The sequence below is a fragment of the Paramormyrops kingsleyae genome, chromosome 14, assembly GCF_048594095.1.
Source record: "Paramormyrops kingsleyae isolate MSU_618 chromosome 14, PKINGS_0.4, whole genome shotgun sequence".
Taxonomy (NCBI): Eukaryota; Metazoa; Chordata; class Actinopteri; order Osteoglossiformes; family Mormyridae; genus Paramormyrops; species Paramormyrops kingsleyae.
The window spans coordinates 21,523,682-21,536,950 of NC_132810.1; the positions used below are offsets into that span (position 1 = coordinate 21,523,682).

Below are 13,269 nucleotides of genomic sequence, written 5' to 3' on the forward strand. Positions count from 1 at the left end.
CGCCCGATGTGTGGGAAGCCCCCATCCCAGCAGATGCCTATGTAAATGAAAGGCTCGTTAGAGAGAGATGTCCACCATAGCTATCCGCTTTCCTCCGCGACTTCGGCTCCAGTCGGGATGACAAGTGGCTCAGTGTTCCCTGCCAGATGTGACGTTGGTTGCACGCCCGGTGTCACCCTAACCAGTATTCTCCACAAAGCATAACAAAAGGAACTTGTATTGGCATTTTCTTTTTCGCAATTTGTTGTTCCTTCACATAATTTCAAAATCAATCCTCCTGGCAGCAGTAATTCGAGGGAATCAACTCAAAAGCTGTCCCAAGCAACCTTGGCTGCTTAATTCTGCATGATAGCCCCGAGTTTAAATTTATTCGTAGCTACAAGAGGTTGTGCACCCACTACAGGCACGGGCAAATTTTCATTATGCAAAATCCTTATCTGCATGACTTCTACGACTTCGGTACAATTTAACAATTTTGCAGAGCCTCCACATGTGATCCTTGTAGCTAATGCTACCGGTAAACTGTCTGGGTGCCTTTTACTTACCATATTACATACATTACACATAGTATGCAAAATGAAATACATGATCATATAGTCGGGGAAGTGCTGGTGGATTTCAGTACAACACTAATAAAGATAAATTGTCGTACAAGCAATATGTACTGCTTATGTATTATTTGATGATGATACAAGATATTTAATAAAAAATAATTGCATTAGAGAAGTACTTCTTCTTTGTTATATAAATTAGCTTTTTGCATATTTTTGATGCTCTGGTATGTTTTTTTTAATAATATTATTTTAATATTTAAATTAAAATTATGAAATATTTTAGTATATCTATAATATTTACTGAAATTGCATAATATATTATGGAGGCTATAGGCCCCCATAACCCTGAGAGGGATTAGCAGTTAGAATGGATGGATGGATGGATGGATGATATGCTATTGAATATTCTTTGGTAACAATGATATTCTATGATCTTAGTCTGTGGTATTAGTTTCATAACCATTGTCCTGCATGGTGACACCACGACCCACATATTTTCTCACTTGTTTTCCATGGAGGGTCATTTGCAAAACATTACAAATCACAGTTTTAGCATAAACTTACCTCATTATAAAAACCTCACTCCAGCCAATAAAGCCATTGGTCGCCAGTTATTACAGAATCACCCTAATTGTGAAACTCCATGTCTCAGTGTCATAAAATTGTGTCCCATCCATAGTCAACAAGTATTTGTTATTACATCGTATTGCTCTTGGGTGTAAAAAAAAAAAAATGAACAACAACAACAACACAAAAAACTCTGTATATGATGGTCAGCTTATGATATAGTGTTCCGATACTATCAACATGACCATTAAAATATCATAAACCTTCGTCATATCTCTTAAAAAAATGAAACTGTTACGGTCAAATGGACATTTCAATGTGATGTCGCCAGTGGGGGGAAAGGAAGGCAACGGAAGAGCCAGCAGGTGGAGGCGAAAGATGCTGTACAGATTGAACTGAGCGTCTCGGCGCTCGCATCGGCACTGCGCAGTGCAGCTGGAAACGGCATCGCGGAGCGTACTCCGCTCTGAAGCCCCGAGGAGGGAAGACTTCACCGGGGAGAGTCTCTCTTCTGCCTACGGGGAATAAAACAAACAAAATATATAAAGGTGGAAGAAAGAGCCCCTCCCGTCACAAAGTGGTGGTGGAGAGCGGGACTCAGCTGCCTTCGATCGCTCTCCGTCAGCGAGCGGAGCAGCATGCTTCAGATCTTTCGCCTCTGCCTGCCTTCCGCGGCGCTCAAGACGGGATCATTTGTAGGCTGAACCTGGCTTTTTCTGGGTTTTTTTTTCCGGGATGAATGAGTGACAAATCCTCCTTCCGAGTTCACCAGTAAGGGCTTGCATGGGAGATGAACGTGGCCGGGAATCAGCCAGCTGAAGTCATTGAGCGACCAGTCAGCCTCCCGGTGCCAACTTGGGCAAGTAGAAGCCTTATTTCACTTTTGCTACAGCTGCGAAGGAGGGAGAGACTAAAAGGAGAATTTTTTTTTCGGGGGGCGGGGGTTGTAAAAGGTGAAGTGGAATTTACTAAAAATTAGAAAATAGATTCAGAAAGTGCAGCTGAGGTTTACCAAGAAAAGTTGATAATGGTATAATTAATGTATAATTTAGGATATATAGGGGATTTACAGTAGTAGTAGCAGTAATACTACTGTACAAATACTACTATTATACCCTGATTAGTACTACTACTACTACTAATAATTATTATTCTTAAATCTGTTTTATTTATAGTTTAAAATTAAACATATCTGCATATTCGTGGTATTAATCTTGGCCTTTGTAGGATATTTATATTCATATAATATATGCATATATTTCAGTGCTTCTTTGTAGTTCAATAGTTGCCACTAGGTAACCTGTCAATATAGCATGTACTGTATATGTTTCCGTAGGGTGTCAATTTAGACTTCACACACGGATTATATGTTGCATATTATTTATGTATGTAAGGCACACATAGCAGCATAGGTTAGGGTTCCAGTTTTTGTGTAGCGAGAGAATTATTGAGTAGAAATATAGTCAATAGTCGAATCTCCTTGTGACCTTGCAGAAGGCACTGGGATCTTTGGCCACAGGGAAGTTGCACATATTGAATATGTAAAAGGTACAGAGAAGCTTTCCTCCATACACGATTTAGACATGCTCTTAATGCAAATCTCTCCAAATAGGGATTGAAACTTTCCAGCTTGGGTCCATTCAATGGGCGAAATCTGCATCGATTTTCAGTCCATTGAAAATCCAGTGAAAAGTTGAACATAATGAACGTGCAACATCTATGGAAAAGCTCTCTCCATATAAGATTTGGGCGTGCTCTTAATTCAAGTGCGTTGTTCTATAAAGGAGAACACCTACAACTTTGCAGTTGCGGTTCACTCTGTGCAAGGTGCATTGCTCTGAAAGAGCAGTCCCTTTGCAGTGCTCGTCTCGCTCGCATCGTGATACATCACTGATTTCACCAAGCCGTACGATACATCATTAATACCACTGCAAATGCAGTCAAACCACACGTCTCTCACAATTCCAACATACACAGCCTCACAATTCTGAAATAATGCAATGCTTATCTCATGAGCATCTTTTCTCAACTTATCAAATTCTTTGTCTTTAAATTGGTATGGCATTGCCTTTCATCGAGTAAATATTCGACAGTCTTAACTCCTCTTACTGTCATACTCGACAGGGTTACGCATTCTTATAAAAAGGAAGAATGCAATGAACAGCTACGTGATTTGGGGCCGCACTCTATCCAGGGATTTTAGTCTTTCGTGAAAATACCAAGATGCAGATTTGAATATTTTCAAGTAAAATTAGTAAAGTTATCCTAATGACAGGGTATAAATGCCCAAGTTGCTCCTCGTAGATAGCACATGTGGTGGATGGAGATGGAAAGAGATGCAAAGCAGAGGAAGTAATGCAGTGCTTAGTAATTTACTGACTTCAGTACTGTCAGTAAACAAAACATAAACAGGAAAACTACACTCAGTCACAGGAAAAATTAAACCTTTTCTGCTTATATTGTTTCCTGGATATATTGTCACTGCATAGAAAAAAATACAAATCAGCCCATAAGATATAAGACTGCAAACTAAAATGTAAGATGTTCAGTCCATTTTAATCATCCTTTTAATTACCTCAGAGCACACAGATGTGTGGATGTCTGGATTGTTTTCTCTGTAACACATTCACATCAACGAAGGCCTGTGACGTACCGGAAGACGCAAAATCAGTAGCTTTTGGAATATATCTTGGAATAAGATATTAGGGTATAGGGACAGTTAATAGTATTTCATTTTGGGTATTTGTACTTTGATGACTATATTTGAAAAACAGACATTTTAATTTACTGAAGCTGCTCTGTTGGTATATTGCAAACCAGAAACCATTTTTCAGAGTCTCTCTTCACAAAGTGGTTAATATGCATTTTAATGTCCTGTTAATTACAGGTACCTTCATATATAATCATGAACTAGCCGCATATGAACTATATAAGGATAAAGATTAGAGATTAATCATATATGTAGGACATATTAAATCCCTCTTTGCTTTCTAGTGTAGTGACCTGAAAAGATGTGCAGGCATTAACCTGGGTGATTAATAGTGTCGCCCAGCTAACATGTATAAAAAATGAGTTTATTTGGTAAGTCTGTAGTAGTTTCAGTTGAAGTTGTCTAGCTAGGCAGCTTGAAAGGACGGACAGAAGAGAATTCTGAAATATAGTCTGGCTAAATTTGCACTGTACCGTATATAAAATATGCTCTGCTCTTTGGGCTGTTTTGTTCTAGAGAGCTCTGCTCTCCACCAGTGGTGCTCCTTAATTCTAGAGGGCCGTTATTAGTCTCTTGAGGGAGGCCGGATGCCTTTAACGCCTGTCACGACACTAAGCCCTTGTCAGTTTTGCCTCTGTCTAGCTGCATTCCTTTCACATCAATCACTTGGTCCTTCGGCTCCGTGCGCTATATGTTAAATCATTCATTTAAATGACTTTATCTCGTCGGCTTTCCAAAGCCGTGTGGACGAATGTGAGCGGCATGCATATAGTAGGAAATGCAGCTTAACGAAGTTGATTAAGGCACATATTTCGGCGGACAATGGATGCTAAATGTCTGTGGATACTATTGCGTGTTGTATGCAAAAATTATAAACGTCGTGTAGTAAATGATTTGTGCAACAAATTACCCTTGACTCATCCTATGAGAATCCAGGATTCACGCATTTCTTCAGGGATGAGAAGAGGGTATAAAACACAGCCCCACTACTAACATGACTGTGCAAGTTTTATTCTGTTCTTATCCCCTAAAGGGATTTTATCCCTCATAATTATCGACTTTGATGAATTCAGCGAGGACACCTAAGGTTTCATCATCAAAGTGCTGTTATTCTTTTTTCCTGTAGAATTTTCTGTAACAACTGTAATGAAATCATCTTGATCTAATTTTTAGTCAATTAGGGCTGGGTGTTTGACTGATTAAATGTCGGATTTTATTATTTCTTTAACTGCTGGATTCCTTCACATTATTGTAGGGAAAACAGCTGCTCTTTTCTAAGCATCCATTTGGGGAGGTTCCACTGGTTTCACTGGTTTTATAGGATTTGCCAGTTTGAGTAGGAAGGTTAATTCATTAAAATTTTCTCAAGCACAGCAGTTTTGTTATAGCAAGTGACTCCACTAGGTGATGGTAAATATACAGTGCATCATGGGCATTTCAGTATTTGGTAGTAATGCGATATTATCTCGGAAAGTCAAAAAGATAACGATGCTGCGTTCATCTAATGTAGCCTACAGCTATAGCTTAAAAATGTCGTACCGTATTTGGCCGCTAAACTCTGCCATTTAGAATGAACGAACCTTGGCATCCAGAAGGCCATTTTCACATCCTACATGCTCTAAGTTAGACAAACAGCCATTTAGGGTGAACGATCACTCACACTCATTTCCACAAAATGGAATGAAATGAAAATGGAAATCACACTTAGCTTTGCTGAATACAGCAACAAAATAGATTCATAATTGAGTAAAGGCGTGCCTGACCTTTGCATTTTCTTGACAGGGACTGTCTTTGTCTGAATTTTATTTCTTCTCTAATTGTTTATGCTAAATGTCTTGCTTCCATCTGTTTTTGCACTCTGACAGTGTTTTTCCTGCAATTTACAGCTTAATTGTTTTTCTTCTGTTAAAAATGGCAAGTCAGTCATTGACTGTTCTGGATATTTTTGAGATATTTTGGATCTACTAGACTATTGTAATCCACAGTATTACTTAAGCTTGCTCAGATTCAACTGATGTGAACTGGACCTTCACGCAAATCCAGCTCTCAAAAAACATGCAACTATTGAATGTCATCACCTTCCAAGGTTAATAATTTTCAGTACTTGGAGATATTCAGAGAGATCGGATCTGTCATTGTGAGGCTTCATTGACTCTTATTCAGCCACATCAATACTACTTACGTACTGTAATTTGTTCCTTTTTTGTACACTTCAGCTCATCTGGTTGAGTCTATCAAATACAATAACATGTCAAATCTGTCTTTGACTGTGAACTGTGGCTCCAGACATCATTTGAAGGGGCTGCACAACCTCATCAAGCATACGTGACGTTTCAGTCTTAAAAGACTGCCGCTACTTGATTCACGGATAAGACAGTGCCTCTTGGGTCAATCGATTCATTACCTCAGGCTTGAATGAAGAGCAAGTACTTAAATCCCTGCCTAAGCTTTCTGGAAATCTTGGGTTCTTTGCAGTACCTGCAAGCGATGTAGACACTAATAATTACTGTGAGAGCAAAACGTTCATCTATCCATAACTGCTTGTCCTATGCAGGTTCGCAGGGATCCAGAGCCTACGCCTTAAGCTCCAGGCCCAGAACAACCCAGGAGAGGGCACTCACAACATCCAGCAAGCCTAATTCACCTTAAGATGTTTTTGGACTATGGGGGCGGGGATCAGCGAACCACAGACAAAACCCCACGATGACACTGGGAGAACACGCAAACTCCACACACATAGAGCCTGGGCAGCGACTTGAAATCTGGACTCCAGACATGTGGGGGAACAGTGTTAACTAACCCCCAAGAGCAAAGCAAGTCAAATATCCCATAGGCCGGGAAGCTCACCTCAGACATCTGAATATATTATTAAATCAGGATTATTATTTTTCATCATTCTCTCCATATTTTACTTGATAAACCATCTTTTATACTGCTTATTTGACATGGGGGTAGGGAGCACCGTGAATGGGAGGCCAGTGCATTGTAGGGCACAGACAAACTCTCAGAGGAAACCAGCACAGACACAAGGAGGTCATGCGAGTGCCACAAGCATGGCGTAAGGCGGAGGGATCGAATTAGAGAAACTAGAGTGTAGAAGGGCTACATTCTGAACCACCCAGTTCCAGATGTGTGTGCTTCTGTATTTACCAAACAGATTTCACTGGAGCTGGGACGACCATTTTGGCTTATGGCCATTGACAGTAATGATGCTAAAATGCTAAAGTTGGCCTCTGACAGTGTTATGCTTCCTGTTGCCCTCCATACTGGGTTAGAGTTACGCTCTAATAGCTCTCAATTCTGCTTCGGCATTCCCTCCTGTTACCGCGGTTGGCACAGTACCCAGTTGCTCCCTGTTCAAACTTTTTCATTCACCTAGTAAATAAACATATAAATAAGAAGCCGAGCTAAATGGAGTCTCCCTATTCGAACTGAGGCACCAAGAGGGCTCGGACTAAAACAGGCGCTTATCACAGCTTTTCTCCTGCAGTGTTACGGGTCATTTTTTATTCATGGGTATTTTAGTTGCGTGAGGAGTACTGGATGTGGAATAAAGCATAATACAGAGTTTGAAATGCTGATGTTTGGCTAGAGCACTGAGGAGCAAAATGACTAATTAAATTTTGCAAACTAAACAATATTTTATGAACTTTTATGTATGTGTATATGTGATAAAAAACTGTTATTTTTACTTTGATGGGACATTTTTTTTGGTCCCCAACTCAATTTTATAAAAATCTACAGTATGACTGCAATCACAAAAAAACTAAAAAAAAAATCTTGCATTTGTTTGGTTATTTATGGTTAAGGTTAGGGCTGGGTAGGGGTTACAGTTAATGTTGGGATTAGGGTTTTTCCCATAGAAATTAATAGAGAGTCCCCACAAATATATAATTACAAACCTGTGTGTATGTGTGTGCGTGCGATCGGGTTTACCTATCCTTATGGGGACACAATGTCCCCATAACGTGATAAATATCCATTTTTTCCCCTTATGGGGACCGGTTTCCTGGTCCCCATAAGGGAAAACTCTATTTTATAAAAATCGGTGACTGCTATGAAAAAACTAAAAATGCAAAAACTCTTGTATTTTGTTAGGTTACTTATGGTTATGGTTAGGGCAGGGTAGGGGTTAAGGTTGTCATAGTTAGCGTTAGCATTTTTCCCCATTGAAATGAATGAGTGGTCCCCATAAGGATATGTTTACCCTACATGTGCGTGTGTGTGTGTGTGTGTGTGTGTGTCCGTCCCATGAGAGACTGGCATTCATTCTCTGTGCTCTCTGGGAGGAGTTCCAGGCTAACCTCAACACTGGAGAAGAAGTTATGGAAGATGGATGGATAAAACATAGATATTTTGAATTAAAGTTTAAACGAGGGGTTAGCATGTGTCACTGGAGTGCACTGCTTCCTCACACCTCCAGGACTAGGAGCCCCCACTCTGTACCTGTGGATTTTGCACATTCCTTCCATGTTCTGCGGCTGTCTTCCTGCAGTCCAAAAACATGCAGTGATGTTAACTGGTGTCTATAAATTGCCTGGACGTAGGCCCTGAGATGGACTCAGGGTGTGGCCCCGTGTCCCCTGGGATCGGCACCAGGACCTCCCGTGACAGGGACCAGGATAAGTGGTTGGAAGATGAATACTTATTTATTGTGAAGCTGCATGAGTGAATGCATGCAGATGAGGCATATTTATATGCAGGACATTATCTACAAAGCACAATTCACGGGGAAAAAAAACTAAACAAAGTACAGGGCTGGCAGTAGCCAATGTGAAGATTATTGACAATGTACAGCTCTGACATTCTGCACTGGACCTGCTGAAATGATCTGGGTCCATCTCTCAGTGTTTATTACTGCAAGGCAGGATTCACTCGTCTTGCTCTGAGGTATACTCTTAAATTCAGACATGAAGCTTCAGCATCATGGACTTGAGAGTATACGTGCTGTGTGTAAATGTTACTCTGAGCTTGAGGGCAACAGCTTCTATAACCTCTGGCTAAAGAAAAAGAAAAATTGTCTCCAGAAAGAATTCCTTTAGCAACACAATCCAAACTCCTGATGTGCTTACTATTTTAGTTCAGATTCAATTAAACATAAACTTGCAAGGAAAGAGCCATAATTTTGGTTCTCAGACAGCAAACCACCACCAGGTATTGTGCAACAATACAGACAAAATCGATACCCCTAAAGGTTTAATATAATACTAGCTAGACAGAAGTGCTAAAATTACATATAACTACCAAAATGAGCGGTAGCAGTGTTAACACTGAATTTATTTGAGACCTGCAAATGGAAATTAACAGATTCTAAAAGGACTCAATCAATGAGACCATTTTAATATGAAGCTATTATGGAATAAATGTATAGAAATTCCAAAATTCCGTTTTTAACTCTTATTTTGCAATCAGACAATAAATGAATACATGCTACTTTGCCCAGTGGGTATGATGGCTATGAATTGTATATGAATATGAAAAATATGCAGGTTTTCTCTTAGATATGTCATCCCGAGCTAACATATCATCCTCGTTTGGTGCTTGGGGCTGTAAAGAAAAGCATCATTTCGTCTTTGAAACTACCCGTTGATAGATTCATTGCAGATGATAAAACAACGTTTGCCTACATACTTCCTGCGCTTGAAAAATCCGCCCAAAGGATTATTATTACTTCATTTTATCGAGCGTATATATTTTAAACTTGTCCGGCTCCCTGGTTTGAAAGTGCTCGCGGGCTGCCCTGTTTCGGTTACAAACTTAATTACACCCGACAGAGTGGGACTGTCAGAGGACTTGGAGCTGTGGCCATCGATCAGCCTTAATGTAAAAACGAGCTAGTCTTCCTAGGCTTTCCTTTATCTGCTCGCAAGCCCCCCCCCCCCCCCGAAACCAAGCCATTTAACATCGCTTTGCATGGACCTGAGCTTATAATGCAATCCCGACCCTGTAAGTGATTCTTCAGTTATTCCAGAAATCAGACAGATGATATTGTATTAATCCTGTCCTGATGTGTTTACTTTCCCAATAAAGCTACTCAGCTCTGCTTCATTACCCCTAACCTCCAGCCCCTCTTTCATTTCCATTCAGATGCGAGGCAGGTAGGAATTTTAATGTCAGGTCCTGCATTTTAATCTGGACTAACCCACTGCAGTTTGCCTTTTTCGGGAACATCGTAACTTATCTTTCCTTGCTGTGGATGCAGAGTTCTTTTCCCGCTGCTGTCGATATCTGCAATCGTGATTATTCAGTATTCATTATCATTCACTCAATTAATTAATATTATCGAATTAATGTTGATGCTAAATTGATGCTGTTTCAGATGTCTGCAGATGATTGACTCAACTGGCAATTATATATGTATAATTAAGTTTGCCTCATGACCAGTTATGTATGTATGAGGTGTCCACCATACATTTATTTTCAACTGAAGCTTATCTCAGTCTTGGCGATTCTGAGACAGGCAGGAAAAGATTTCTGGGAAATGGATGGGCATGGATTCCTCACCATGCTCTCTCATGACAGCCATAAACACCTTCCTGAACTAAACGCAGTTTAGTGATTATTGTGTACCACATTAAGGCAGGAAGGGTGCTAAAATTAAATTAATTTACTGGCATTGGACTGCAGCTGACCTGAAAATCCCAGGATATCACACCTTATCCAGGAAGCGAGACTAAGTTGTGAATTTGAATTAAAATTTAAGCAATGACCGGAATGTAAACTTTGAACCTCTGATGTCATTCCTCTTATCTGTAACTATTTAAGTATTAATTAAAGTGCTAAGTGTTAAATGAAAAAAAAGAATCTTATTCAGGATCAGTATATCTCCTCCAGTGTTAAATACCTGATAAAATCATGTCGTACTACCTGGACATACAAGAAATGTAAAAGCTGACAGGCAATTCTTGTAATGTTGTTCAAATGCTGCATCTGGTGTGTGTGTGTGTGTGTGTGTACGTGTGTGTATATGCTCTACAATGGACTGGCATCTCATTCAGGCTATAACCCAGCCTTGGGCCCTGGGGGCCACTAGAGATTTTGGGCCCCATGAAATCATATCATTTTGAGCCTCCCCACCTCAGATCAATCCAATTATGTTCCAATTTTTTTGGGCCACCGTCACTTAGGGGCAGAAGGAATCGTCTGAACTTGCCCACCCACCCTTTACACTCCCCTGCTTGTGCCCTGTACTGCATGGGATGGGTGGACATTTTTCTGTGGCATTTGAATTGAAGTTCTATTTGATTCCCTACTGACATTTCATATGTTCTAAAACCAAAAAAAAAGAAAGGAAAAGAAAGCTGCTACAAACCTTCATGGTTTCCCAAAGTTACCAATGCATGAATGACCTTCCACCTCATCTCAGGCTCCCTCGTTATTATATTCAAATGAGAGATGAAGGTCCCATATCATATGCTGGATGGGATCCTTCCAGAATGTTCCAGCCAGACAAGCATGCGACAAACGACAAACACACCCTGCATTACTACACGTTTCTTTCCCTGTTTCTTTCAGAATATTGTATTTTTTCTGTCACTCTGTTTGCAGGGGAGTGTGATTTCTGGGCCCCTTGACAAAATGTCAGCTTGCCCCCCCCCCCCCCCACACATACAGTAGTGTTATTATGGTTTGGATTTTTATTTTTTAATTTATTTTTAATTTTTATATAATTTTCAATTTTCATTTGAAATCCAGTTTAGTGTTAGTTTTCAGTGTGATTATATTAGTTTTTTGTTACATATTTTACTTTTAGTTTAGGTTTTGGTAATTTACACTGAAAGTTGTAGAGTATGATATGTGTCTGATCTTTAGAGAATCCTACATGAACACACAGTGAACATTATGTACTAATGTCCTCAAAATGAGCAAGACATGTTCCAGGTGTTAATCACGCTAATTAAGGATAAACGAATCATAAATAAAACATGGCAGTGGAAAGTATTTGATATTTGGTTTTATTTAATTTATTTTATTTTAGTTAGTTTTAGAAGCAGTATTTATAGTTTTCGTTTAGTTGCAATTTTTGTAGCGGGGTGGGTGGGGGGTATCTGCAGATTTTGCAACGTGGAGGGGCATTTTGTTGAGTGGGGTGCCCCAAAGGGTAGGTTTAGGGGCCCTTATAAAATGCCGGTGACCCTTATTCTGCCTGGGTATCCCCCCTCCCCAACGCCCCTGCCTGTATGATTAGTAATGATTAAGTTTGGAAGGGTAATTACCTCCAATTAATTATAGGTGGATAACAACTGAGAGATTGTTATGTGCTATGTGCTTCTTGTCCATTTCCATGCTGTCCTATTTGAGCATTAATAAATCAAGGATAATTTAAACTGTTTTATTCTTTTTTTTGTTCTTTGGGCTTATTTTACAGACATGATGAGCATCAAAATTAGTCATTGGTGGGTTTTAGTGTTAAAAAACCAAATGCTAAATGTGTTTTTTTCAAATTGCTCAGTTAAAAAACATGTATTGACTTTCACAACCGGACTCCAAAGATGAGGCAGCACGGATTGGGCCCTCGACCCACAATGCCAGGCGTTCTGCTTGCTGCCCCCTGAGACAAAGGAACAGCACACTGTGGGACAGATAACTGGCTGGGGCGGCTTTAGGCTGAAGTGCCACAGAAGGGCTGTAAAACTGAAAACAGGAAACAGGAAACAGGACCCAGGAAACAGGAAGTGGGGCTGAAACACAAAAACAGGGTAACTACAAACTACGTAAAAACAAGGTGCCTGTTCCCCAGCCCACCAGGGGCCTGCATCACAAAGCCAGTTCTCTTTCTTAGTCGGATAACTTGTCAGATTTAAGGTACCACAATTTAAATGGACTTTATATTTGTTTATTTACATTTAGCCCAGACTACCTTAAATCTGACAAGTTATCCGGCTAAGTTAGAAATCCTGATTCATGATACGGGTCCCAGCTCTGGCTAATTATGACTATGAACCCCAGAAACAAGACGCCAGCTAAACAAGATGAAGAAACTCAAGATGGGATACCAGCCATCCAGAACGACGCGCCTGGAACATAAATACCTGCACCCTGAGATATGAATCCAGTGATGGTGCTGCCAACTCTGACCAAAACCCAGGAGAAACAGATACAAACCCCATAAACTGGGGTTCAGAGACCACACACTGGTATCTGAACCAAATAAAGCTCTGAGCCCTACCCTCCAGGAGCAAAGATGATGACTGAGCAGCAAGCATTGCTCAGTGCCATGTTAAATTTAATTCAAAGCTAACTACCAATCACACAATCACACAGACGGGACTCAATTACCTGATTACAAGGGTGTGACAGTTTTTACATAATGGTGTGGTGATAATAATAATAATAATTGTAATAATAATGACAGGATGCATTGCTAATGTGATCTGAAGTCTCAAGCACATATGCTATGTACTTCGTGTTTAATACTTTTCTTGTCAAAAGTTATCA

At 40.0% G+C, this 13,269-nt stretch overlaps 1 protein-coding gene across 2 annotated transcripts in view; it reads left to right on the plus strand.

The window, feature by feature from the left end:
- Positions 1-1,448: 1,448 nt before the first annotated feature.
- The window catches only part of sntg2 (syntrophin, gamma 2), a 43,856-nt gene continuing 32,035 nt past the window's right edge, over positions 1,449-13,269 (plus strand). For both annotated transcript variants that reach the window (XR_011982424.1, XM_023839369.2), the window contains exon 1: positions 1,449-1,980. Coding sequence is in view for 1 of the 2 variants with exons in the window: in XM_023839369.2 (XP_023695137.1) it covers positions 1,912-1,980 (69 nt within the window). In the remaining variant the exon portion in view is untranslated. The remainder of the gene's footprint in view (positions 1,981-13,269) is intronic.